The sequence below is a fragment of the Podarcis raffonei genome, chromosome 14 (genome assembly GCF_027172205.1).
Source record: "Podarcis raffonei isolate rPodRaf1 chromosome 14, rPodRaf1.pri, whole genome shotgun sequence".
NCBI classification, from domain to species: domain Eukaryota; kingdom Metazoa; phylum Chordata; class Lepidosauria; order Squamata; family Lacertidae; genus Podarcis; species Podarcis raffonei.
The window spans coordinates 40,912,233-40,939,967 of NC_070615.1; the positions used below are offsets into that span (position 1 = coordinate 40,912,233).

Consider the following 27,735-nt stretch of genomic DNA (forward strand, 5'->3'; position numbering starts at 1 on the left):
ATACACAGACTCAACACCCTAACACCCCATTGCCTTATCTTAGAGGATAATGCACAATCATTAATCAATGCCTTGAATTGTTTAAAACTTATTTTGTACTTATATAGTAGATGCCACCTTCTTTTCTCCACTATTTTTAGACTTTGGCTCCTAGTGTCTGGTTTGAAATCCAGCTGTGTCATTTACAAAGGCAGAAGCTAATATATTCAAATGTAGAATGTTAAGCCTCTTTTCAGTTTTGCCAGTCACTTGACTTATACAGACACACACACACACACACACACACACACACAAATATGGACACATGTGATGCATTTTATGATAAAGTATCAAAAAACCAAATGACATACATTGAACATGTCATCTAAACTGGGCACTGTAAGCTAACATGAGAGATCAGTTATTTGCAATGGGAGTTCAGTTACTTGCAGCCCAACCAATAAAGAAAAAACAGTAGTTCATTTAATAGAGGCACTTAGATATGGAACAAAAGAAAAATTGCAATAAACCAAACTATAATGAATATCCAGAGAGAAATGCAAATAATTTATCTATAATTCATTCATTCCTTACCAAACCCCATCTATAGTTAAGACTCCTCAAATACTCAGCACATAGTAATCCAAAGCAGTATAATGATACATGCCCAGGATATTGGGTATTTACATTACCAGAAATGCGGTAACATTAATTTAAGTGAAAGGAGATTGCACTTTCTTGCTCTTCCCGCAATGTATGCATGTTGTCATGGCCAGACACATCTAGTCTTAATTCAAATGAAGACAGCCACTCCTCCTTGCAGTGATGAGTGTCTAGGTCGGGGTCTAAATGCTTCACATTTGAGAGGTCCAATAGCAATACTTTTATAAAAGTACCAAGGTCAAAAATAGATTTGAATTCTGCTGCTTGGTAAACCTTTAAATGTCTCCAGATCTTCATTCTGTGTCATAGAGATTTTGTGTCATACAGATCTTACAATATGCATGGTAACTTGTATAATACACAGCTGAGTAACACATTGTAACATCATTTAGTGGTCTAAAGTTCACTGCAGAGGTGTTAGATGTGGGATTTGCAACAATATGAAAAACAATGTAACTCTTATTCACACATTTTCTGTTAAAAAAGTTAAAAATATTTTGCCTGTAAGAGTTTTTATTTATATCTGCATGAATGTCAGTATGTGGCAGCTGAAACTTCTCCATTTATTGAAGTGTCAACATTGTATGGTACAAATGAGAAGTCACAGCCCACAAAGGCATTTATGATTCTGAGTATCTCCAGCCCGTTGATTCAATGTGCAGCAGCAACTGATCACAGTAGGCTGGAGAGCGATGTTTGCGCACAACCGCTTCAATTTCTTTTGCTAAGCTATCTGGATAGAGAACACCTCCTTCTTTCAAAATATCTGCAAAACACAAGTTTATATACAGTTACCAAAAACAGGTTGTCCTTCACTTCCTACTGTTTGCCAAAAACACAGGAGCCTTCCTAGCTGAGAAAGCATGCATTTTCCCCTAGAAACAATATGAAGCTGATCATACCAAATATAAATACAAAACTTTTAAAAGCACATGAACTTTAAGTATTTTCATTGTTTCTCCCTGTGTTGCAAAAATAATTCAAAATCCTCCTGGAGTTTTTTCAGGAAAAAAATGATTCCTCTATGGATTCCTGTTTATGCAGCCGACACAATTAAGAGCCCCATATACACACCAATGCAAATTTGAATATTTTGTGCAAAGGAGCTGCTTCCTCCACTGAAATGGAGGAAAGTCTTGCTGTATTAATGCATTGGCGCACCTGCAAGAAGAGCTCAGTGTAATTTGAGCCTAAAGTTGCATGCTTCAGTCACAGACAGAGTGCTTGGTAAAACCTGTAGTCAGTGTCAAGCAAGTTAAAATGACATTTTGCACAGGTCTTAATAAGATAAACCAATCATGTGGTGGGTAGATTATGAAAGACAAAGATTGCAAGCTTGGAAAAATTATTTTCTCAACAACAGTAATAAAACCTTCCACAACAATTGGTGAAGCTACTCCTAATACAGACAAGTCAAACAAATGAAAAGGGAGATTAGAGAGTTTAGTCCAGATCTACAAGGAAAGTGTAAACTAATATTTTATAGAGTTCTTCCCACCTACCTCATTAGCCAAACTAAGGCATCCATGTGTACATTTATTCAGAAATTACTTCTCATGGGATTTAGTATAAGCAGGACTCGTATATCTGTGCCTTTGGAAAGACAACCTCCATCATCCCTTCCTCTCCAGTTCCTTCCAAGTCCCTTCCTTTGATACTTGCTGCCCTAGCAAACACCTTACCTTCTCAAAGCTGACCACCTTTCACACAGAACATGATTTCCCACAAGCACTTAAGATACTTCACATTGCCAGAGCACTCTCCTCCACCCAGAAAGATCAAGCAACTCTCTCTTTTTCCTGACCCTCATTTGGTGTCACAGCTACTACTGCCCCAGAATATAGGTGCTCAATCCAACTTCTTAAAAAACATCAAAGCGACAACTCATTCAAGGCTTACCTAAGACAGCAGACTGGATATTCTGGTCAGGGTCATCCAGGTGAACCAACAGTTCTTGATACAGGAACTCAATGTTGGTTTTTAATAGGGCTTTCTTTTCGTCATTGTTAATACATTTGAACCAGCTGAGCAACGCACTGGCAGCTGCTAGTCGGACCTCATGCGATGAATCATCCAAACGCTTTAGGAGTTCTGAAAAATGATACAACAGCACCAAAAGTTTACTATTTTGCACTCTGCTGACTAGGATCTAGTAGTCTCTCTCTCTCTCTCTCTCTCTCTCTCTCTCTCTCTCTCTCTCACACACACACACACACACACACCAATTAAAAACATTCAATACAATAAAAATAACACAATAAAGCAACATGAAAATGTCTTTATTTTCTTCAATTGACTTCCTGAATAAAAATGAAAAGGTAAGGAGATTCTGTGCCAGGTATGGGAACCTGTTGTGCACCTCCAGGTTCTGTTAGACTCACATCCTCAACTGCTGGCCATGCTGCCTGTGGCTGATGAGAAACAGAGCTTAACAATATTTGAGGGGGCACAAAATCCTTGCTGGAGCTTATCAGCCCAGGCCTGGTCAGTGCCTATGGGAGAAACTATACAGGAACCCCACCTGTGCTACTTTCAGCTTCCCCAAAAGTAAGATGAGCTGTAAGAAATAAGTGTTCTTGTGTCAGCTGTTATGTAAATTTGAAATTAGTTTTAACACTGTGGGTATTTACTTCATTTAAAAGAAAGAAACACACCATGTAAACTAGATGGGCAAACTGTGACATGGGTGGCACAAGTAGCAGAGGCTAAGAGGGCCTCTTCACACCTGTACATGTCTATGGGTCTGGTTATGGTAACCAGTCAGGTCCACTCTCCACTCAGACTGTCCTGCACTCTCCTGCTCCACAGTTTAGCAGGCTAGAAGGTAAAACATACCAAGGCGCAGGAGGATGCACCTGTACCTGTGAACTTAAGGGGCACATTCTCAAACAAGAGAAGTCAGAAAGATTGGCCACCACTACCAATGGCTATCATACCTGGATAAATTTTGCTGAGTTCAAATTGTTTTATGCAGCCATCTAGAAAAATGCTGATTATTCGACAAGACATTAAGCGTGTCATTTTGGAATCTTCTTCCAGTGTGGCAACTATTTTGGGCATCAGCAAATCTTCAACTTTCAGCATCTGAAACCAAGGAAAGGAACCACCAGCTTAAGAAAAGGGGACTGCAGTTACAACCAGTTCGATTTCTGTTATTGTCTGCTATTATATTCACTGACGTCTGCAGAACGCAGGAAAATGCCAGGGACAAGGACAGATGCTAATAAAGTAAATCTCTTAAGAGAAGCATTGTCTTATTGGCTCATTCACTGAGCAGATTTTTCCTTTAACCACAGTGAACAACTCGGCGTGTGGGGATTTGCTTCTGAGAGAGAACATGCATTCACATAGCTTGTTCTCAATCGCTTTACACTTTTGGCTTTTTCAATTAAATTAATGGCAGATATAATAAAAGTGGCCAAGTGAAATATGAACCACCTGGCCCTAAGAGGAGGTTATGATGAGTTTGGGTTTCCTATACAGAAACAAGACACACACAGAGAACTCATCAAACTATGATGTGGCAAACTGCTTTTGAAACTATCAAAAGCAGTTTGTGATATGGCATTGGCATCAGAGAAAGGTAGTGGGGGAAATCCCCCTGGGCACATGCATGCCCGTTTGCTGTGCCTAAACCTCTGGATCCCAGCCATGTCCTCATGACCTTTTCATTTTCTGTGTATCTGCCATTTCAGCTCCGTGGGGTACAGTAGAGTTCTCTAAAACCACAATGCAAATATTTCAGGGGATTAGGCACATGTTTTGAAGGCTAGGGAAGCAATTCCCATGAACGTATGACATGGCTGCCACCACCAGCACACTTTTGGAGTGAGAGATGAATGATTTAAAGTTAGCATTTCTTTAGTATTCCAGAAGATGGTGCTCATGTTCAAATTTAAGCTCTTAAACCAAGAGTCTTCAACCCAAGACGCACCTTAACCCCATCTTGCAACCAATATACCCTCTACCCTTAAGCTTTTCAATTTCTAAAAAATCTTAAGGCAAAAGCAGAAAGAGGACCATGGCTATAGTACTGGTGTGACAAATATTCTACTAGGGTGCAAACCATGTTCTACACTACACAGCCTGCTTTTGGGTAAAGTATGCAGAACATTTGCATTCTAATAAATGCAAGGATGTGCATGTCTTGCATTCACCCTAGAGGGATCTTCTGAGCTATCTTCCAAACTGTTTAGTCTCTCAGTCAAGTGAGTTTTATTGTCTTGGCCATAAGCAGCCACAATATCCAAATATAGACAAACAGTAAAAGTCAAACTACATTTGTAACAGACCACCCAAATCTCAAAAGAAAGAAAAATATGGATTGTTAGGGTTTGTGCACAAACTCTACATCAGAGATAGGAGCAGAGAATACTTAGTGTTACTCCTTTCCCAAGTTGTACGAAACCTTTGAACAGCCATTGCCTACTATTTCATCTGCCTCCTTTTTTGTTGCGAAGCATCTTCTCATTCTCCAGATCTTCCACACAAACCTCTGTTACCATGTGTGGTTCCCAATTAATAACTCTCCTTGCACTTTGTTCAGTTCAGGGGTCTCCTCCATACCCTTTCGTGCTCCTATATCATGTTTCAATTTTATTCTGCTGCAGGGCAGTTAAGATATGTACCAGCTTGCAGAAACCATTTAGGACAAGGATCAAGTCAGTGCCAGGTCACGCAAATGGCAAAAGGAAAGCTGATAAAAATTCTCTATCTAGTCTAACATAGTGCTTTCTTGGGTGGTCAAGCAGAAGTCTCCTGGGAGCCCACAAGAAGGGCCACAAGGCAATAGAATTCTGATGTTGTCTAACAGTAACTGATATTCAGCAGCATAGCTTCTCCAAAGTAGTTTTGTTGAGCTATTTGGGCAATAGCTGCTGAATTTACCCCTTGAATTTGTCTAATCCTCTTTTAAAGCCCACTTTAAAAGAAACTGATCCAAGCATCAGGCATTTTTTTTCTTTAAAAACTATCGGCTGGATCCAGACTATGTTAGTGGCACCAAGTTCCCATTAAAATCAGTGTCATTTGTTAATTATTACTCACTTTTCACATTCATTTCAATGGGACCTAGGGGTGACTAACTTACTCCAGCTCCAACCCTTTATTTTTATGATTTATATAGCATCGCTTAATATATGAATGCAAAGCTCCAATACTATAAAACCTAAGGCCACCTTTTAAAATTATTTCATCAATACTATTTGTGAAGCAGACAGACCTGTGAGGGTGGGAGAGGGGGAAAGGAAAGACCCTGGAGGGGGTCTTTCGAAGTCAGTGGGACACAGCAAGGATCTAAATAAATAAATAAATAAATAAATAAATAAATAAATAAATAAAAATAATAATAATAATAATAATAATAATAATAATAATAATTTATTTATACCCCGCCCTTCTGGCTGGGTTTCCCCAGCCACTCTGGGCAGCTTCCAACTGAATATTAAAAACAATACAGCATTAGACATTAAAAACTTCCCTAAAGAGGGCTGCCTTCAGTTGTCTTTTAAAAGTAAAATAGTTGTTTATTGCCTTGACATCTGCTGGGAGGGCGTTCCACAGGGCAGGCGCCACTACCGAGAAGGCCCTCTGCCTGGTTCCCTGTAACCTTACTTCTCACAATGAGGGAACTGCCAGAAGGCCCTCGGCGCTGGATCTCAGTGTCCGGGCTGAACGATGGGGGTGGAGACGCTCTTGCAGGTATACAGGACCGAGGCCGTTTAGGGCTTTCAAGGTCAGCACCAACACTTTGAATTGTGCTCGGAAACGTACTGGGAGCCAATGCAGATCTCTCAGAACCATATACAGGTAGCAATGTATTTAAAGTCACTCGCTAAAGGATTTGAATAAAATTAAATATAAGCGCCAATCACTTGCCACCTAGCCCAGTGCCTTTGCTCTCTCATTTGACAGGATGCTGGAAGGTACAAGCAGATTTGCTTCTTACTGAGCAATTGGACAGAATATTGCCTGCATGTGACTTCCAGGCTAGAAATTTACATATTTTAAAATAAAGCCTTCGACATTCAAAGAAGGGGTCAGTTCTCTAATACTTCCCCACCCCTGCAAATAGCCGCTGCCCTGTTTGCAAGTGAAGAGTTTCAGAATTTCTGCCTTTTTTATTGCAGATCCCTCCCCCGCCATCAAAAATATGTATGTTAGGAGTGACCCAATGAGAAAATGCTTGCTACCCAAGTATCAATTTTCAGGCTAAACCCATTTTCTAAACTTGTCTTCCTAGCCTGTATTTTGGCAAGAGCTTTGATTTATAGAAAGACAGAGATGATTTGCATTTCTGGATGACAATATTCAGCATGGCTGTCAGGGGAGGAGGGGGACGTTTACCTCTTCTGGTGAAAGCAGTTCACTGTAAATAAGAGCCCAGAGGCATGATACAGCAGTCGTGCGGATGGCAGCTGCTGTTCTTCCAGCTTGCCACTGCAGATTAGGAGCCAGGATGTCTTTTATCAGGATCTCAAGGTAGTTACAAAACTGCCTGAAGCCAAGAACAAAGAGCAGCAAAATAAGAAGCTTTGTGTGAACGTGATGGAATGACTGGGAGGGTGAAAAAGCACATTTTCAGTCTTGAAAACAAGATAGCCAGAACAGGAAGAACGAAGCATGAAAAAGAAAAAGAATGAATCTAGTATGATGACAGTCTATGTTAACAATACTTCATTACTCAGATTTCTTTTGAGGGAAAGTAAGTGGACTTTGTATAAACATTTCAGGAGGAGGGGAGGCTGAAATCTTTCTCAGCTTCAGGCTCTGCAAGGTATGTTCCTTGTCATCCCAACAGGCCCCTTACTCTAGTGTCTCAGAAACAAACCACTCCAAGTTGACTTGAAGAGGCTTTAATGTTTATATAATAAAAATGTAAGAATGTTGTTGTGTAGCCCACACTGGAGGATTTGCAGTGCTGCATCACAATCCTGGATTTCCATGAAGTCAGGGCAGGGAAGGGGAGCAAAAATGAAGATTGCTTGCACTACAGCAGTGGCTATGGCTTGGGAGTGGGAGTGAGAGGGGAAAGTAGTTTTTTTTTACAAAAATGACAGAAGTTTAAGGAAAGCAAGGATGGAGACACTCTGAGAGGCAATGGCAGGGGGGTTGGCGAGTGCAGCAAGCAAGACCACAGCCCCAGTATACAAGAAGTTACCATGGTTACAAATTCATCTTGTCGATCTCAAACAATGAACTAACCACGGAGCATTTACCTGTCTCAGAACTTAATGTCAAGCATCAACATTCCTCTGTGATACAGGCCAGAATCAGGACTAACTTTTCAGATATTCAGATATGTTTCTATGGCAGCAGAATGGGGACCTACCATGTTTCTATGGCAGCAGATAAGGGCCAACCTATACTGGTCAATACCTTTGGTGTAGCACTTGGGGAACTTTGAAAGTATGAAAATGGCAAAAGCTTTTAATATTAAATGCTCATTTATGCAACCATACGCCTCCGTGTTGACATCTTGCCTATCACCCAGTGGTCATGCTCAAGTGATGCCCTATGCATGATCAAATGTTGCGTGTTCCTTGGCAAATACTGGAAAAGCATTTTTGCAGTGATGTGTAAAATGACTGCTTATGCACATGGTACCAGCTGCATTACCCAAGGGTTGGGAGCCTACATGTGTAGCATTTTCAAGCAGCTACTGGCTACCAACAGTTATTAGTTGGCCCTCACAAGACAGATTTCCCAATCTTATGTATTGTTTTTCCTCCAGCAGGTGGCATTTAAGAATTAGTAGTGAAGACAGCAAACAGCTCTAAGCTCAAATAAAAACCAACAGCTCAACATGCTTTCATCCCATTCTAACATCAGCTCTTTTTAAATGGCATTTAGATGTGCCTAGTTGAGCCAGAATGAGGATTCAGATTCAAATGTGCATGCTACTAAAAACAATGCAATGCAGATGGATTGCAATTGACACGTGGATACACAATCTAATGCATACTGGATTTCCACCAGCAAATTATATCTGCACAGGTCTCCCAAGCAGTATCGGGGCATTTACATCTTCAAATCAAAATCAACTCAAGGTCCAAATGGGTGTGCAGAAATTGCTTGAAGTTAATGTGCACATCAGCTGCCTGGAGGGAAATGGCCAAATGTGTGCCTCATGGCAATATTCAGGATTGTTTTTTGCATGTTACCAAGAGTCCACAATGCATTGATTGTATTGTGTTAGTTGTATTTTATTTTTAGGTACAATGGCCCTGTGACTGTTGTGACAAAGGGCCACATAAAAAGACCTTAATTATATTTTTCTATGGGCCACATTTAAAAAAAAAATACATACACATGACACAGCTGTGTAACATCTAGCCAGCTTGTCATTGGCACAGAGCCACGATGCCCTACAATTTCTATAAACTCCAACAAACATGGTGGTCGTGTGACCATGCCTGAATGCACCTCTATTTTTTTAAAAAAATGTATTACTGATTGTATTATATTGTATTATTAAAAGCTATATAGCCGTTTCCTCCATCAAGTCATTTCAAACCAGTGTTTGGCTCCAAGGTGGTCTATGCTAAATGACCCCTGAGAACCTTCACGTTTTTGGTAATGGCTTCTTTTAATCCCTTAAATAAAATGTGTCAAAAACACAAAAGATGGGTTTTAGCAGAGCCACTTACTCACTGGCAAAGGAATGCTCTCTGCGAAGACGAATGCATTTAGAAATGTGTTATATTTAATATCTTTGAGGCAAAAGAGGAATAGCACTGCCAAATTGTTCGGAAAAATGAGATATCTGCTCAAGAGCTTTAGCAAGGTACATTGCAACCTGTCAATTTGAACCATTCAGACACACAGTTGCCAGAAAATAAAGTCTATTGCATGGTTAAAAGAAAGTGCACACTTGCTTATAAAGATGTGGTAGCTGTTCCAACATGGGAATGTGTCTGGCTTTTGCTCAAAATGAGACTTAATTGGAACCTTCTCTTCCTATTGGGGACCTGAATTGCTCTCAATATTAGTAATTATCAATAAAGCACCATTACTGTGATTGTAACATTGAAAACATGAAGAAATCATGTCCCTTCCCCCGAGAATGGCTTACCCATAATGCAAAAACACATGATTTCAATTTGTCTTTGTTAATGGATGAAGAGAACCCCCAGAAGAACAAAGGGGAAGACAGGCCTCAAGATAGTGCTTGAAAACAGCAAATCTTGGGGGATTTAAGCAGGATGCTAGAATAAGAGACATGAAGCCTCTTTAACTCCACCCCCACCCCCCGAGAAAGAAGTTGAAATGCAGCCTTCTAATAATACTTCATTTTTAAATTAAGCCTTCATAAAATCGATAGATTGGCTCCTAGCTATTCTTTTCATGCAGATCCTCTGAATGACTTTAAGAAAATGTTTCATGAAAACAAGGTTGCAAAGATGGCTTTTTTGCATAGAGGCACTGCAGTTACAATAACGTCAACATGGAAAATCAACAGGTGCAGCTTTTTCCAGTACGGAGATAGTAGTGAGTGTAGCTATGCCTAATTATTTTTGCCTGTCCCACAGCTGTTGAAAGGACAGAACCACTGTCAATCCTACATAAAAATGCTGCTATATTTGGCTTACGGGATGTTCTTAAAGTAAGCCGTTTTGTTTTTGATTCTAAATGTTCCGAAAGTACAGGTTCTACTTCAGAGAGGGGTGGGGAGACCCTGACCATTTGTAATCCAGTTAATCCAGTTTCTGTTTAAGATTTCCTAGCCTCCACTTTACCAGATTAACAACAGCCCTAGGGATTTTTCTATGTGTGGCTGAAGAAGTCCAATTTAAACTATTTTTGTCTTTGGGCCAGCTTGGTTACTAAGATTGATGTACAATCGCTGACATCATTTTATTCTGGAGTGTCTCAGAATTCATCCTTCCCTTCTCCCGCCCACCCCCCAAAAAAACTCCACCTGAGGCTGCAAAATGTCAAGGGTTACAATGCAAAAAATGGCTGCTTGCCAGGAGATTAGGCAGGTGTTGGGACTTGCAGGCTGGCTCCAGTCCAAGCACTTGAAGATTCAGAGGATGTCCAATGCGTGGCATAAGGTTGGGAGTAGCAGAAGCAGCTTCTGAAAATGCCTCCTGCCTTTTCCCCAAAACCAACCCCACCCCTTTAATCCTTATCTACCTCAGGGGCTCCCCCTCATTTTCCCATCATACATTCAGCACATGTCTACATTTGCTGCCAGAAATAAATCAAATCTCACTATGCAATAATATTTCAACATGTTATTGCCATACATTGTGGGAATTCATAGATCAGGGGAGGGACAGCATTCTTCAGTCAAATCCACTCTACAGTATATATGCTTTCCACGATTTAAGACACAAGGAAGGTCTCTTACTGGAAAATTCCCATCCAAGGACCTGTAAACTTAGGAAGTCCCTTTTCTACAGCACAAGCTTCTAGGCATGCACCATCATGAGTACAGTTCTAAAATCATAATGAAAGCTGGAGTTACTATGGGCATAACTGAAGATGTGTTTACAGTAAGCTTTGAATTGTGTCTCTGGGTTTTTCCATTTCTGGACTTGGCCTATTGGTACATCTTATATTGCTTTTATACAATTTGTGCCAGTGCGCTATAACAACTTCCTTTGACTGGGACTATATATGAGACAGATTGAGAATAGAAACATCTGAGAACAGGTGTTATTGTGAAGGAACCAAAGAATTGCAGAGTTGGAAGAAACCCTAAGGATCATCTAGTCAACCCCCCTGCAATGCAGGAACGTGCAGCTGTCCCATATGGGGATCAAACCTGCAGCTCTGGCATTATCAGCATCATGCACTAACCACATCAAACAGAGCACCAAACCACAGCTTCTCTTTAAACAGCAACTGGAAATCACAACAGGCAATGCTAGAGTTCTCATGTCATGGTCAACCACAGTTAAAAGTTTGTTGTGAATGCACAAATGGCACCCATTTCACTCTGGAGGAATTTGCACCCAATGCAAACCAGAGCAACAAACTTTGGACTTTTGGTTTGTCTCTCTCCGAACAAATCATGAATTGAAGCTAACTTTGTTTTTGGCCTACCAATCGTGGTTTAAGTTAAGCAAGCCACAATCCTGTTTTGGACATAACGGTAAGCCAAGGATCATGGTTTCTTGCCCATGCTAGGAGATTAAACAAAGTGAGTGAAATCAGCTAATAGCTTATTGTGAACATAATGCTTTACGCCATTATGTGCCACTGAATGGTGCTTACCCTTGTGAATTGACGGTCTCATTTGGTTTCTGAAGCAACTGGGATAAAGTACTGAATAGTTTCAGACGCATCCTGGGATCTCTAGATGTCTGCAGACATGTTTTAAGAATGAGAATAAAATCCTGAAGAGCTTTGCCAATCATAGGGCCTAAAAAATAAAAGTGGAAACACTGTGTTTTGTACTAGCAGGAATTAGTAGTATAGTATACCTTGCATCAAAAGGCTTAGCGCTGAAGACAAACAAAAGCTGTAAAATAAATTAAACTCTTCCCTCTTGAAATGGAAGAAAGCCAAAAAGAGCAAAACACATTTTCTTTGGGATTTTGGAAAGACAAGGCCTGGGAAACATACATAAACTCCAATGTGCCAGAATATTTGAACCCACTTCAAGCTGAGGTTGCAAACACCAGTTTGAAGCAAACCAAGGTTAGCATGAACATTGGTCCTGATGCAATACTGCCCCATGGAAAAATTTCAAAAGAAAAGATAGAGGGAAATATGCACAATCGAAGGGAGAAGGAAGCTCAAAGCTGCTAGTGATCGCTTAATCATGATTAAAAGGTGGGGGAATCTGTATTTGCATTAAGCCTATGTTATCCCTATCACTTTAGAGGCTTCATTCCTTTTGGAATTATTGTGTTCTCCCATGATCGTTCACATTCATACCAACGCTGCTAAGTCCACATTACCTGAATGAGTGGCAATCACATCAAACTGTAGTAATTCTGGAGAGAAGCAGGTCCAACGATCGTGAGTTGAGGATACCCATTCCATAAGTTGAGATATATGTTGTTGATAAAGGCCAATAGCACCCTCCAAGTGCTGCACCTGAGCCAATGCATCCATTGCCTCTTCTAACTGGGGGGGGGGGGAGAGACAAAAAAAGTTTAGAAAGTGAGGATTCACACAGTGAGCTGGTTAAAACCAATGTAGCCTTGAAAACATGATTTATTTATTTTTAACCAGCTGACTAAAAAGAGCGTTTAGCTATGATTTTCAGATCACGCCACACATGAAATGGTCCTTTAAACAGCCACCTTTTCTAGTGATCAGTTTGTCTGCCTTCAAGACACAACTGTTTTATTTTTTTAATCTAACCTGCAGCCCATTTATATGCTCTGATATCTCATCTCGACTCTGGTGTGCCTAAATTGCTGTAACCTGCCTTGGGACCTGCTGATGAAGGGCAGGTAAGAAATATAATAGTAACAACAAAAGAAAATCCCAAATCCAACTGCCTGCTTAATCACTCTGTCAATTCTTCTTAGATTGCTGCTCCAGCTTTGATCACTTCTTAAGATTCCTGTCCTCCTCCATTCGACTGCCACTTTGACTTCTTTCTTCCTTCTTTAGATAGTCAGTTCCCCTGCAACAATCAGGACCTCTCTTCCCTGCACTAGTCTTGCACTGGGAACATTAAGCAAATGGAGCACATCTGCCTGTCTCTGGGAGCCTTGGCTTCAGGCTGCAAAAGCAACTATACCTGGGGAGCACTGCTTGGATAATAAAGTATGCATCATCCATTTTCAGGATTTTCTCAAAAAAAAAAAAAGATGTTAAGCAGAAAGGTGAGGTTCTTAAGGTTCAATGAATGTACTGTTCACCAGGAAAAGACTCAATTTTCTCAAAGGACATCTATTTGGATGCTATCAGCACTGAACATTTTCTTCCAACTTGTCTAGACAACCCATTTTTCTTCAAAATCATGTTGTTCAGGAATTTATTCTTTTAAAATACACCAAACAAGCCCCCCACACTAAAAAATGAGATTCCTGTGACTTTGTACAAGCGTCGTGACTTCATACCTCTAAGTATTCTTTCTAGCTTTTGTGTATAAATTAATGCAGAATTAAGGTGTATTACATTTACAGTTTTGAAACCAACTTTCAAAATTATGACTTTTTTGGAAGTTGCTTGTCAGTGACAAGGGCCATAAATACCAGCTGAGATTATCATGCCTAGAGCAACAGTACAGGAAGTAAAACAGTCATTATGAAGAAGTAAGTGAAGAAGTAAATGAAGAAGCAAGTCTGGCAACAAAGCTTGCTTGGGCCACCAAAGAGCTACTATGAAAAGATGGCCGCCTGATTTATTTGGCATCCGACTTGGGAAGAAAGTGATTTATGGTTCGGAGATAGCCATCAGGAGGAAAAAAGGCCAGCCTTTATCAAAGGCATCTTTGGCTGTTGCCTCCGATTTTAAATAATGACTGAAACATTTTTAAACTTAGGATGGGTGTGGAGGTGAAAAGGGCAGCTACTGAAAAGACATTGCTGTATCCTTTGACTAACTACAGAAAGAAAACTTTAAAAGAAAAACATATTCTGAGTTATCGCAATTGGCACAAAAAAGACTAGTATCATTAGCAGCTGATTTCTTTACGGTTTTGAGAGAATGCATAACCTTAGGCTGAAGAATACCCAATGTATTCCCTGTACAAAGTATATTTTGGGTTTGCTCTGACTTGCAGGTTTGTGGTTTCTCCCCCCCTCCTTATTTTTTAGCTAAGATCACCCCTTCTGCAGCATTTGCAAAAAAACCACACGCTTGGGTCTTTTTTCCACAATGCTAGCTCCAAGAGATTAAAACAAATCCACCCTTTGAGACCACTTCTTTATGGATAATCTTTTCCCTTCGGGGAAGTTCCAAATAAAGGTTTAATAATGAAGCTCAGATAGTACTCTGAAATCCTGCCGTGAAACATGGTACACTGCGTAATTAGTGAGGGTAATTAAAAAGGTCTTGGTTTTCAGCTTTTTGTCTGGCGGCTTATAGGAACGGACACAGCTTGGTGATAGAGCACACGATTCGCATGCAGAACGTTCCCCAATTCAATCCCTGAAACCTCCACTACAAGGATTTTAGGTAGCCAGTTTGGGAAAGGCCCTGCTGAGGATCTTGGAGAGCTGCCATTAGTTAGACAAAACCAAATTGTACCACCGATAGAATTTGGTGTAAGGCAGCTCTGCTTTTTCTGTTGTATCATCACTTGGGGACACTACAAAGCTTTGTGGGCTAAAGCAGGGAAGCCTGTAGACCCTTCCAAATGGTGCTGGTGTGTAACTCCTGTCATTCATGACCATTCACTATGCAGGTAGATGCTGATGGTAGGTAGAATCCAACAACACCTGGATGACGACCGGTTCAACATCCTGAGGATAAAGGGCCAGCTTTGGCAGGCCAAATATGGTGAACAGGCTTAACCATGCTGACCCCGTGCTTAGTACATTTTCAGGCAGTAATTTTTATTTTTCTATTTTTCAGACTGCTTTGTTTTTAGTCTTTGCTGCTCAGTTGCGAGAGTCTGAAGATGCCACACCTGGAAAGAACCAGTAAGTTCAACGGCATCTGACTTTAGGAACCAAAGAAAATCAAAACACAGGACCATACAGCAGTGGTTCTGTCAAGGTTACCTTCACATGCAAGGGTCCAGAAGTTGGTATTGCCGTTATCGTTACCAAAACCTTCGTTAGCTGAAGGCTTACTTCGTTACAGTCCTCTTGGCATACATCAATGAGTGCTTCCACACAGCAAAGCAGCTGCTCCATGTAAAAGACCTACCAAATACAAACAGAAAGGAAATGCTTCCACAAGGCAATTGTTGACGTTCTCGCATTGCTCCGCTGTAAGTCACATGGCCATATCCATGCTATTTCATGGTGGTCATGAAAGCCTGTTTTCTCCTGTAGTTACAACTATGCTCTGTGGCCAATGGCCATGTAAACACAACAGGAAACAATCATTATATGAAAAGGACCTAGGGGTCTTAGTGGACCCCAAGCTTAACACGAATCATGAGTGTGATGCAGCAGCAAAAAAAGCTAGTGCTATTCTAGGCTGCATCAACAGAAGTATAGTTTCCCAATCATGGGAAGTAATAGTCATGCTCTGTTCTGCCTTGGTCAGACCACACCTGGAGTACTGTCTGCAGTTCTGGATGCCACAAATTAAGAAAGATATTGATAAGCTGAACGTGTGCAAGGGAGGGCAACCAAGATGATCAAAGGTCTGGAAACCAAGCCTTATGAGGAACGGTTGAAGGAGCTGGGTATGTTTAGCCTGGGAAAGAGGGGGCTGAGAGGAGATATGATAGCCATCTTCAGATATCTAAAGGGCTGTCACACGAAAGAGGGAACCAGTTTGCTTTCTCCTGCTCCAGAGGCTAGGACCTGAACCAATGGATTCAAGTTACAAGTTCCTCTGAAACATCAGGAATAACTTTCAGAAAAGTAAGAGCTTTTTGACAGTGCAACAAACTCCCTTGGGATGTTGTGGACTCTCCATCATTGGAGGTTTTTAAGCGGAGGTTGGATGGCCATCTGTCATGGATGCTTTAGCTGAGATTGGACTGGGGTTGGACTAGATGACCCTAGGGGTCCCTTCCAACTTGATGATTCTGATTACTGTTACCAAAGCTGCCCTAGAAATGGTTGTGGATGAAGGGCGGTATGTAATGTAATGTAATGTAATGTAATGTAACGTAATGCAGCGTAATGCAATGCATCAAGCCTAAGGAACTATCTGAGACAAGACTTAGAGGATCTGGATACTGTCTATAATTGCAGCTTATTTTGCATTCTCCTTACCTCTTCAGACCGCTGTCTTATTTCAGTGCAGTCCAGTGTGTTGGCAAGGTCCACCAAATGAGGCTGCAAGACTCTCCTTGGCGAACCCCTTATAACTGCTGCTAGAACCATGAGGTAGGATGGCATAGGCACTTTTTTGAGGTCAGACGTGATTAACTTCAGAGATACCGCTGGGCTGACAAAGGCACCAATCAGCTCTGCTGCACTCACACACTATAAAAGGGAACACAAACATGTTGCCCAGATAATGAGAGGCAAAGGACCAAACAAATTCAACGTGGCCATTTTAAAACCAAAAACCGAGGGCACCAGCTTGCTTGCCTTTGCTCATTTTAAAAAAAATGCTTCAGAAATTGCCTTGTAGGCCTTTCCACTCTTTCACTCATAATTTTATGGATGACAAAGTTTTCTTGACATGTATCAAAGAAGCTCAAAACGAGTGTTCAGATGCCTTCTTTCAGCACCAACCTCTCAAACAGGCATCATGCCAAATAGCATATTGATGGCTTACAAACCTACTTTAAGCCATGCTTTCACATTCTGGTTTACTGGCTAGTAACAAACCACGATCTGTCAATTCAGATACCATGCCACCATAGTAAGCTTCCTTAACCATGGTTTGGAGTGTTGCCTCAAACTGAGCCCAACTTTTTACTTTTTAGCGAGGAAGAATGGCAAGTCCTAAGAACGAAAGAAGAAGCCTACTAGATCAGACCAGAATCCCAACCAGCTGGAATCTTGTCTCCCCACAGAGGCCTTGGGGAAGCCCTTGGGCAGGACACAAAAAGAGTTGCCTTTTCCTGTTGCTTCTCCCAGCAACTGATACTGACAGACATATTGCCTCTGAATCCCAGAGGTTCAATATAGCCATCATGACTAGCAGCCATTGATACAACTTTTTCTCCATGCCATTCCTGCACACGTGAGCTTTGGAACACTACAAATGAGTAGCCATTCAAATCCAATTCGCTTATTAATTTTTCAGAAATGGACAAAAATGCAATATTCTCTTCATCAACATTATCATTTATAGTTTTGCTTGCAAGTTTTACTAACATTATGAAATGGGAAAGAAGATCCTTAAGCATTATTTTTACCCATAGGAGTGTCTTTTTTACTGTTCACATGCTGTGCTGCTAAATAAGCATGCAAGCTTTCTTAAGGTTGGGTTTTAAATGGCACCTATTGCAAATAATAAAGTGGATTAATTATTGCTTCCACAAAGTCAAAGGAAAACAGCAGGAAGGAAGCATAAACTTGCCATGTCTGAACACCGATTAAAGGTATCACATGGAACACACATACTTTAATATAGTGGGAGGATTATGCAGCAGAAAGAGGGAGAAAAAGATAACGTGAAATTAACTAGAAAGGGCATGAACTGCACATAGTTTTAAAATGGAATTTATCCCCCCAAGCATTTACACTTTAATCTCCTGCTTATGATTTTTAAGAGGCTGTTAATGCTTCACTTGGCCAGCACCACAGGTGATACTTGGAACAATCTCACCATTGATCTGTATAACCGAAGAGATATACATTTAGTTTAAGAGTGCCTGTATAAGTTTCCTATCTGCCCTGATCTAGCAAGGATGATCCACAAGGTGGATTGCCTTCCTGGACTGTTTCCCACACATTCAAAAAAATTGCATAGCATGCAGAAAGAAAAACATCTAGGACTTGGTTGTGCTAGGTTTACTATGGTTAACAACCATGGAGCACAGTTATGTTTGGTGAAAAGGTCTCTGCAGAGAATTTACTAAAATGGGGGGGGGGGCCGTTTCCAGAAAATTTCCAGCTAGATATCTCCATGGAAATTTTTTCACTTTTATGATTCATATCATAAAAACAAATCAATAACAAAATGAATGGACACAATCAAATCAAATTTGAATGGGTACAGCATTAGTCAATTCTAAAATAAAAATTATAATTAACTTCTTTACCTAGGAAACAAATATATTTATGCACTGCAGCATTTCAGGAATGCTAAAATTAGTATAAACAGTCCTGTCCTCCCCTCTTATAATCTAAACAATGCAAGGGAAATCTGTGCTACTGAGTTATCTCTTAAAATATTTACAAATGTTCCAAGAAACAAATGTTCCAATAAATGTTCCAAGTAAAGCTTTGAATTTGTTTGAACCTAACATTTAAACCACACACAGTTATTTAGCTATTAGGAAAACTTTTGGAATATTTATGAAGCGTGTAACATTAAGCCAACTTTTTAGTTTTACCAAAGACAAGTCCGTTAACATGCTAAACGAGGTCTCTGTCAGCCCAGAGGCGCAGAAATATTTCTGGAAACCGTGTTTCACAAAGGGGGTGAATTTGAAATTTGCCAACTTACATTCCTAGTCACATTACTTTCCTCATCTGAGCACACCCGGTATAGAGTTCTAAGGAGGAGTTCCATGTGCTGTGTGATGTGGTCCTCTACATGTTGCAATAATATAACCAGAAGCTGCGACGCCTTTATTCTGGTGCCCTCAACCCAGTCAGTTATATCATGGCAGAGACCAGGAAGTATTTTGAAGATGTTTCTGATCACCAGCTCCTGACATCCCAGATCGGGACGAGTCACTAGAGTGAAATAAAAAATTAAAGAAAAAAGAGAGAGAGAAAATTCAGGGTTAGGGAAAGGCCTGTGAAACAGCTGTATGTTTGTAGGTTCTTGAGTCACAACAGGTATGCCTACAATGAAACTAGAGTACGCAAGCTATACCCAAAGCACTAAGCACATTTTGTTTGCGAATGCATCAAAAGAAAATGAAATACTGTAATCTCACAAAAAGAAAGGGTCAGCTCACATAGGTGGTGCTGTTACCAAACCTTCTACCTGCACACCCAACTATTTGCATGGGCAAAGTAGTATTGGAAAGTGGTGGTACAGAGAAAAGAGATGACCAGTCATGATAAAGGGTATCACAGAAAGGGCACCTAAAAAAGTACACATGAACCTCCAGTTTATATGCAGCCTTCTGCATACATGTGGAAAAATATGGACCTTAGCCAGCACCCTTATATATGTAAATAGGTCTACAAATATCCCGTAATGTGATTTTTTTAAATGCTCCAGATGCACCTTATTGCTCACTTTTCTGGCTTTTTCTATTGCAAAACCCTGAAAAGGATCTCTCCAATGTCCTACCCCCTCCCCTGTCCCGCAAAACTGCTCCGGTGTTTGATTCAGAAATGTCAGAATATGGCTTTATTCTTTCTCAGGATGTTGCTGTTGTTGCTCTTTTCCAACATTGCCAGTACGATTTGTAAAACCTTTTCCTGATATCCGTCTGTTTTGTAGGATGTAGAGTTTGAATTACCTTTGCTGACAGAGCTAACAAGTCAGCTCTATCAAAACAGCCTGTGATTTGGCTGGACACTCTTGATGGGTGGACGTAACATTCTTTTGGCAGTCTGGAATGAACTGTGAACAGCAGCTATAGGCAATTCAAGACTAATGAGGTGTCATTTACTATCCAGATGTAAAAGACACAAGCATGGCCCTAAGAAATGGGCAATGGGATACTTTATTTCTTATAATGTAAACTGCTACAGCCCAGCACTCCGTTCAAACATTGAGTATCCCACCTTCAGAGGAGAGGTGGATGGCAACCAGAGACAGGGCCTTATTTGGTGGTGGCACCAATGCTTATGCAGTTTCCCCTCCAGACTGAAAGATCTGTCCAGCACCTCCCTTTTAAATTTTTAGATACCATGTCCTTTTTAATCTGCCCAAGCTTTTAAGAAACAACACTTTGTTATCTGATCTGCAGAAAACTCTTACGTAGGCCATTTTATTTATTTCAGGGTATTTTCTCATTTATTTATTTTTATTGCTTGATGCTTCTGTTTTTTTCAGTTTTGCAGCTTTGAGTTTTTAAATGAACTGTATTTCAAAAGGTCTTCTCGTTTTTTATTAATATGTATTGTGCACCACTTTGAACATTTTATTTTTTTTAAAAAAAGAAAACATAAGAGGCAGGACATGCAGTTCTGAAATAAAGATAAATGAAGACAATGCTAATAGGAGGAGGGTTGTTGGTAAAATGGAATTGACTGAAGGAGCGGACTCTCACAAAAGAAAGCCCTCAAGCATACTGCAGTTTTGCATGAGGCCCTCTACTTGTGTGGCTGTACAAATAATAAAAAAACCTGATGTAAAACTTAAACAGGATGCAGAACACAGAAGTGTTTGTGAAGCACCTACTTAAAGGGAAGGATCTTCAAAGGCACTCTGAACTAAGGCTTCTTTTTGTCATGGAAGAGAGCATTTGGATTATGGAAATTGACAGCAGAAAAACAAAGAGGTCAAATTCAGAAATCCTGCCTGAGAAGACAAAGATAGAGAGTGGCATCCCATTTGACCAGAGGCATCTCCCCCCACCCCACCCCCCAACGATTTTTGACTGGTCCTTTTCAACAGTTCCCTTCATTTCTGATGCACAAATGCAGCTATTTCATCCGCATATCTCACTCCTGTCAAAGGCTTCTCCGCTGCCCCCTACCTTTTCCTAACCTGTCTGCACCCCTATCCTAAGGCAATGCTTTCTTCTTCTCAGTGGAAAGTCGCCCTATTGTCAGGATGGCTTTCAGTTCCTTCTTTGCTTTTCACCCTGACCTGCAATCTCTGTCAACGGGAGATCAAAGCACACTGAGGCAGAGGTGTCAGGTTCATTAGCTTGCAGCTAGAAAAACTGGGGTTAGAGAAAAATTCAGGGGCAGGGGGAGGAAGGAAACGGGTGGTCTGCATTTTGGAGGTGAAGTTCTTCAGAAACCATTTAGCTAGAGAGAGAAGCAGATACTGAAATGTACCTGTTACATGGAAGTTGGAGATTAAACTTGGTGCCTTGGAACGTAATGTGTTTATAATGTTTACAATGTGTTGGCCCTGGCATAATTAGACTGTACGTCTTGCCTTGATCTAACTAACACTGTGATGTGTACATAAACCCCTATCTTGTAACCCCTACATAAATGGGGTTGCCTGTATGTAACTTGGTAAAGGGATTGGTTCTTGTATTTATTTATTTATTTGGAATTTTCGAATCAATTGTGCTTTACAACTTGAATAAAAAAGGGAAAAGGTGCCATAAACTGTGCCAAATATTTCCCCAACAGGTTGTTTACAGAAAACACCAAAATAAACTTTAGTGAATTTCACCAGGTCCAGGAGTTCTGAAAATGCCCCAAATGTAAAATGAGGAAGCATTTGCTACTACTACCATTGAAGACGTCTGCTGAACATGTTAAATCATTAGCAGTCACCTTGTAGCACAGGCACCACACGTTGCACAAGCTGCAGTCATTTGGGGCAAAGGTAGAAGGACCTGTAGCCCTGGCTATTCCTATACTCCTGCCTTGGTGTCCCAGGTATGCTAGCCCCCAGCTCAATAAACTAAAATTACACCAGAGCACAGAAACCTCTCATGTACTGCATGAAAGCAGCAATCTCTCATACTTTGGCCTCATTTTACATCACAAAAGGCTTGCCAAAAAGACTGGCCACTGTTAAAGTTGTGCACAGCCAGGTAAGAGCTTATCTCGTACAATTCTTTAGTAAAGGGAGAGAGAACAAGAACCATTCCACAAACCTGTTTTGAACTTCTTAAAAGATGCAGTGAAAAATTATCAGGTCAGTTGTCTAAAAAGGTCCATAAATCTTTCCACAGGGGATGCAATTACAAGATGTTAGAAGGCACGATGCATGAAAAATCTCAGCTCAGCTAGGCAGTTGGGGGGTTGCCCAACCTTGTGATCTACACTTGTTTTGCAAAGAACATTGTCTCACACAGATCCCTTAATGCTTGTTATTACTCACCAGCTATCTCTGCTGCATAACAATTTATCCTCTAGCACCCGCTTGGCTGTTATGCCTCAAATTATTACAGTAGTCTCACCAAAGTTACCAAGTGCTCTAAGTATCATCACATGACCCTTAACTACAAAGAGATTATCTAATAGACAAACATTTTGTTTTTTATAATATTTCAAATTTTTAAAGAGCAGGTTAAGTTTCCAAATATTTCAAAATGTTTGCATTTTACTTTCTCATTAAGAGATGCTTTGTACCTGCCATATCAAATAGCTGCTCATTACAGGCTTGTAATGATGGGACAAAAAAATTGCACCCTGAACATTTTTTCATTATACTCACATCCTGGAGGATAATAAGGTGGCACAACATAGAAGTCAAGTTTATCTTTAATATCGTTCTCGTTTTCTTTTTCCCATTGCGAGCCTACTTTCTTCCAATAAGTCAGAGCCAGTTCCCTAAGTGTAAAACAAAGGCATCAAAAACACACATTATATATAACATACACAAAGAAGTTTAACAAATGTGTCACTTAACAACATCCCTTTTCAGCAAATCTGAAAGTGTTGGTTTTTTTTTTTAAAAAAAATCACACTCTGAGACAATCTCCACAGCTGCATATCTAAGGTCCCTGGAATGTGGTACATGTGCCAGTCACTGAATGTAGCGTCAAAGGAAAATCTGCATGTGCGAATGAGCCATCACAGATTCATCAGAATAGACTGACCTTTCATATTGCCCATTTCAACTCAAAGGACATACTTTTCAGTGCAGAGGTAAAAAAAAAAAAGCATTCAGCTGAGATTCATTAAGTAATGAGAGATCCTCATTTGGTTGATGCTTGAGAAACAGAAGGAAAGCAAGCAAGTAGGTATTCTGAGCCTTCAGTCAGCGGATCTCTTTTGCGTACAGCAGTACATGTTACTTTCTGACTGGAAGTCTTTGTGCATACAGCTTCCACCTTCATTCATTTCAATGCACATACATTAGCGATGGACGAACACACCATTTCAGTTGTAGAGCTAGACAGCATGGTCCCACTCTCTAATACATGAGCTGCAACATCCAAATAGAGCATAAATTATATAAACTGGATTCTGAGCTCTACTTACTTGTTTTCATGTATTTCGTCAGTAAGGCCACTGAGTAACAGAGGAATTAACTTGTGAAAATAAGAATATCTATCCCGCAGGTGGAGTAGCCACTCTCCAGTGACACTGGTAACAGCCTCTCTAACCTAGAAATGTTTAAAAGCAATGTATGACACATTTACATCCATCAAATATAAAAATAGACCATTGTACTACAATTTTTTTTTTAAAAAAACACCCTTAATTCATGCAGCCTGAGGTTTTGGTTAAACTTCTTTTAAAAATAAAGATTCAGCTTTCTTCATACATCCCTGCAAGTTCTTTGAGATGGAGGGGGAGGGGTTTGTTTGTTATTATGTTATGTGTTTTTGTGGTTTTATACTGTAAACCACCCTGTGATCTTTGGATGAAGGGTGGTATATAAATTTAATAAATAAATAATAAATAAATAAAAAGAAATATAACCCAGGCAGGCTTTTACTTTATCCTTCATCATAACATGCAAACTAGTGTTCCATAAATTTAGTTTTAAAAGCCTCATTTCAAACAGGAAAATCTTAAAACAGTCTTGGAAATCTGACAGTAAATTAACCTAAAGAGAAAAACTGTTCAAGATTGCAGTGCTAAAATTAAATATGGTCTCTCACATGTATCTTCAAGAAATAACTGCCTGGTTACAATTTAGCCAGAACCAAGTTACCTGTGGGATCTCATCAAAACACCGCTGGGCTAGGTGAGAAAGCACATCGTCCAGAGACTTCACATTGCCAAACTGAATCACTGCTCCTGTAGCCTGAATGACAGCAACACGGACTCTATAGTGTTGATGGGAAATTGCTTGCATTAAGGGATTGATCAAACTTTCTGACTGCATGTGAAAGGTATCTGGCAGAGGAAAATAAAGAAAAAATATGTTACTCCTGGTGAAGTAGTGTAGTTAGGTGTGTGCACTGTTTTATAATAGCACACAGAATGCTGAGCAAAGACTTGGACACTAGCAATATACAGCCTCCAACGAATCTGTAATGGTGCTGTGGAATGGCAGAACAGCAATCTTAATCTTACTGAAAGATTTCATTTCAGCTGCCTTTTTCTGTATTTTCTGCAGGGGGCGGTGGAAATGGGAGGTCACAGAAAGGTCAAAGTGGGGCCAAGCTGAGCTTTATCATACATTTTTGATAGAGAACTATTTCACATCAACATTCTTGTCTTGAACATGTTTCTTATGAATAAATGTTATTGATTTAAATCGTGTTTTAACCTTCAAGTAAGCATAGATGAGTGCATTATTTTAATTTCCAGTTTATATGTGCAAATTGCCTTCAGATAGGGTCCAACATACTGGTCTAGCCACAGGGGGGGGCAGATTATGTCTCTTGGGGGTGACTGCCCATCCTCTTTTGACACCACCTATGACTTGGCTTCTTCAGTCTGCTGCTCTTAAAGACAAAAGCAACCCAGGCTGTTAAGTTTTCACTTCTCCTGTGGTCTTTTAGTAAGATGTAGTTGCCTTATATACAGAATCAGCCCTCTAGCTCAGTATTATTTGCCACACCCGGGGTCACTAACATATGCCCACAGAGGCCTTCTCTGGCACTCACAGGGTCCTCCCCACCCCCGGGACACATATACAAAATTAGGTTTGATAGCAGATTTTAGTTGTAGGTGTGCACTTGGTTCCAAGGTGCACATGCGGTGCCCACAGGAGTTTCTCCTTTCCAAATGTGTCCCCCACAGTTGGGAACCCCTGGCCTACACTGACTGGCAGCAGTTCTCCAGGGTTCTAGGCTGGGTTCTTTCCCAGCCCTACCAGGAGATACCAGGGGCTGAACCTGGGACCTTCTACATGCAAAGCACATGCTCTACCATGGAAAGAGTTTTGGATTTGGATTTGATATCCCGCTTTATCACTACCCGAAGGAGTCTCAAAGCGGCTAACATTCTCCTTTCCCTTCCTCCCCCACAACAAACACTCTGTGAGGTGAGTGAGGCTGAGAGACTTCAGAGAAGTGTGACTGCCCCAAGGTCACCCAGCAGCTGCATGTGGAGGAGCGGAGACGCGAACCCGGTTCCCCAGATTACAAGTCCACCACTCTTAACCACTACACCACACTGGCTGTGGCCTTTCCCTATGTGCAAAGGTGGGTAGGGGGATCACATCCACACCATATTAATTTAAAGCACATGGCTTCCCTGAAATAGAACTACAATTGCCAGCACCCTGAACAAACCAGAGTTCCCAGGATTCTTTTCGGGTGAGAAGCCATGTGCTTGAAACATATGGCATGGATGTGGCCAAAAACAGAGCTCCTGTTCCATCTCCACTGTCAGTGGCATTATAAACACCATTCGCTGGGAACACTGGTGAGCAGAGTACTATTGCCACTGTGAGAAGAGGATGCTGGATCAAATGGGCCACTGGGCCTAATCCAGGAGAGTCATCTTCTTATGCAACTTCATTTGTCCTAAGAGAAGGAGCAATGATGTGTAGGGCTTCCCTCACGCTTGATCTGGAAGCTGCAATTAGTCTAGAATGCTGCAGCCGGAGTAAAGAGTAACACCTTGTCAGCATATAACACCTACACTAAGAAATCTGCACTGGTTGCCAATTTGCTGCTGGGCGTTACTATCAGTATATGAGCCCCTATCGACTTCCGACCAGTTTACCTACAAAATCGCCTTACCCCGCATGCGCCCACTTGACTGCTTCGATTGGCACAACTGGCACTTTCACAGGTGCCATAGAATACCTGCACCACAAATTCAATCACTTTGTGTGGCAGCGCCTGCACTTGGGAACACCTTGCCTATGGAGATCAAGCAGGACTTGCCCTCACTACACACTTTTTCGGCACCTGCTATAAACATTCCTGTTGCAGCCAAGTGTACCTGGACAGTTAGAAAGTTGAGGTAATTCCAATCTATTTTAGCCGGTTAACTTTTGAATGTTTTAAGGAAGGGCTGAGGTTTTTTATTTCTTGATTTTACGGTTTTACCTTTTGGTGAACCACTTTGAGATTTATTTTAAATGAAACAGGATAGCTCAGTCAGTAGACCATGAGACTTTTCATATCAGGGTCTTGAGTTTGGAGTCCCACGTTGGGTGAAAGATTCCTGCATGGTAGGGGTTGGATGTACAACCCCCCCACCCCGTGGCCCCTCCCAACTCTACAAATCTGTGATTCTGTGAATGAATTTGAGTTGTGGCCTAAACCACGGAGACTCTTGGGCTTGCCAATCAGAAGGTCGGTGGTTCAAATCCATGTGACGAGTTGCGCTCCCGTTGCTCTGCCCCAGCTCCTGCCAACCTAGCAGTTTGAAAGCATGCCAGTGCAAGTAGGTAAATAGGTACTGCTGCGGCGGGAAGGTAAACAGCATTTCCGTGCGCTTTGGTTTCCATCACGGTGTCCCGCTGCACCAGAAGCAGTTTAGTCATGCTGGGCACATGACCCGGAAAGTTGTCTGTGGACAATTGCCAGCTCCCTTGGCCTGAAAGCAAGATGAGCACCGCAACTCCATAGTCGCCTTTGACTGGACTTAACGGTCCAGGGGTCCTTTACCTTTTTTCTTTACCCTATAGCAACCCAACTCCAGCTGGGGGGAAAATACCTTTTCTCCACTGCTCTTCAAAGTGCCCTGGCCCCCTTTCCTTCTCCCCCCGTCCCAAGCCAGGCTTCTTCTCTGCACCCTCCCCACTCTCCAGTCCACCAGGCAGCCCCTTCCCCAACCCCACACGCATCGCGGCCCCCCTGCGCGCACCTGGCATGGCCTTGGCGCAGGCGGCGGCTCCCGCGCAGCCCTCTCGCTTGGCCTGCGGATACGGGTCGAGGAGGGCGCTGCGCAGGGCGCGCACCAGCTCGGGCAGGTAAGGCGCCAGGGCGTCTCCCCGGCACGCCTGCAGCAGGAGGCTGAGCAGCTGCAGGAGGCCCAGGCGCAGCTCCTCGCACGGCTCGCCTTCGCCCGGCGGGAGGCCCAGGCGCTGCGCCAGCGCCGGCACCAGGAAGGGCAGCGTCTGCTCCGGCCGGCTGCCCTGGCTCACGCCGTGGCGGGTCAGCTCCAGCGCCAGCTCCCGGCAGCGCTCGGCCGGGTCGGCCACCAGGCAGCGCGCCAGCGGCCGGAGCATCTCCTTGGAGAACACCTCCTGGAGCACCGGCGGCGGCAGCGGCCGCTCCAGGACCGCCGCGCGGAGGCCGGCCAGCGCCTGCAAGCGGGACTGCCGGGACCCGTCCTGCAGGCGATCGAGGTGCCGGGACACCGCTTGGCTGACCTCGGCCACCCGAGGGTGGTGGTCTCCGATGGCCCCAGGCTCGTCGGCCATGCTGCCGCGTGCCCGTTGCTAAGGGAAGGCGGCGGCTAGGCCCGTTGCTAAGGGCCC

The 27,735-nt window shown here is 41.9% G+C and overlaps 1 protein-coding gene across 1 annotated transcript; it reads right to left on the reverse strand.

Moving 5' to 3' along the window:
• Positions 1-1,112: 1,112 nt before the first annotated feature.
• Positions 1,113-27,735, reverse strand: DNAAF5 (dynein axonemal assembly factor 5). The gene is made up of 13 exons (XM_053364628.1): positions 27,120-27,735; positions 24,061-24,245; positions 23,382-23,506; positions 22,612-22,727; positions 18,805-19,037; positions 16,452-16,664; positions 15,279-15,422; positions 12,555-12,723; positions 11,866-12,013; positions 6,988-7,138; positions 3,579-3,726; positions 2,542-2,733; positions 1,113-1,408 (listed from the first exon to the last, which is right to left on the reverse strand). Exons 1-13 carry the CDS (start codon positions 27,676-27,678, stop codon positions 1,263-1,265), a joined length of 2,529 nt encoding a protein of 842 aa, XP_053220603.1. The 5' UTR covers positions 27,679-27,735; the 3' UTR covers positions 1,113-1,262.

Coding starts and splice junctions, on each gene's coding strand:
- DNAAF5 (XM_053364628.1), bottom strand. CDS start 27,678: ATGGCCGACGAGCCTGGGGCCATCGGAGACCACCACCCTCGGGTGGCC. Junction 24,246..27,119: donor CTGCGCCAAGGCCATGCCAG/GTGCGCGCAGGG, acceptor TTCCTCTGCCAG/ATACCTTTCACATGCAGTCA. Junction 12,724..15,278: donor CTGGACCCTTGCATGTGAAG/GTAACCTTGACA, acceptor CCCCCCCCCCAG/TTAGAAGAGGCAATGGATGC.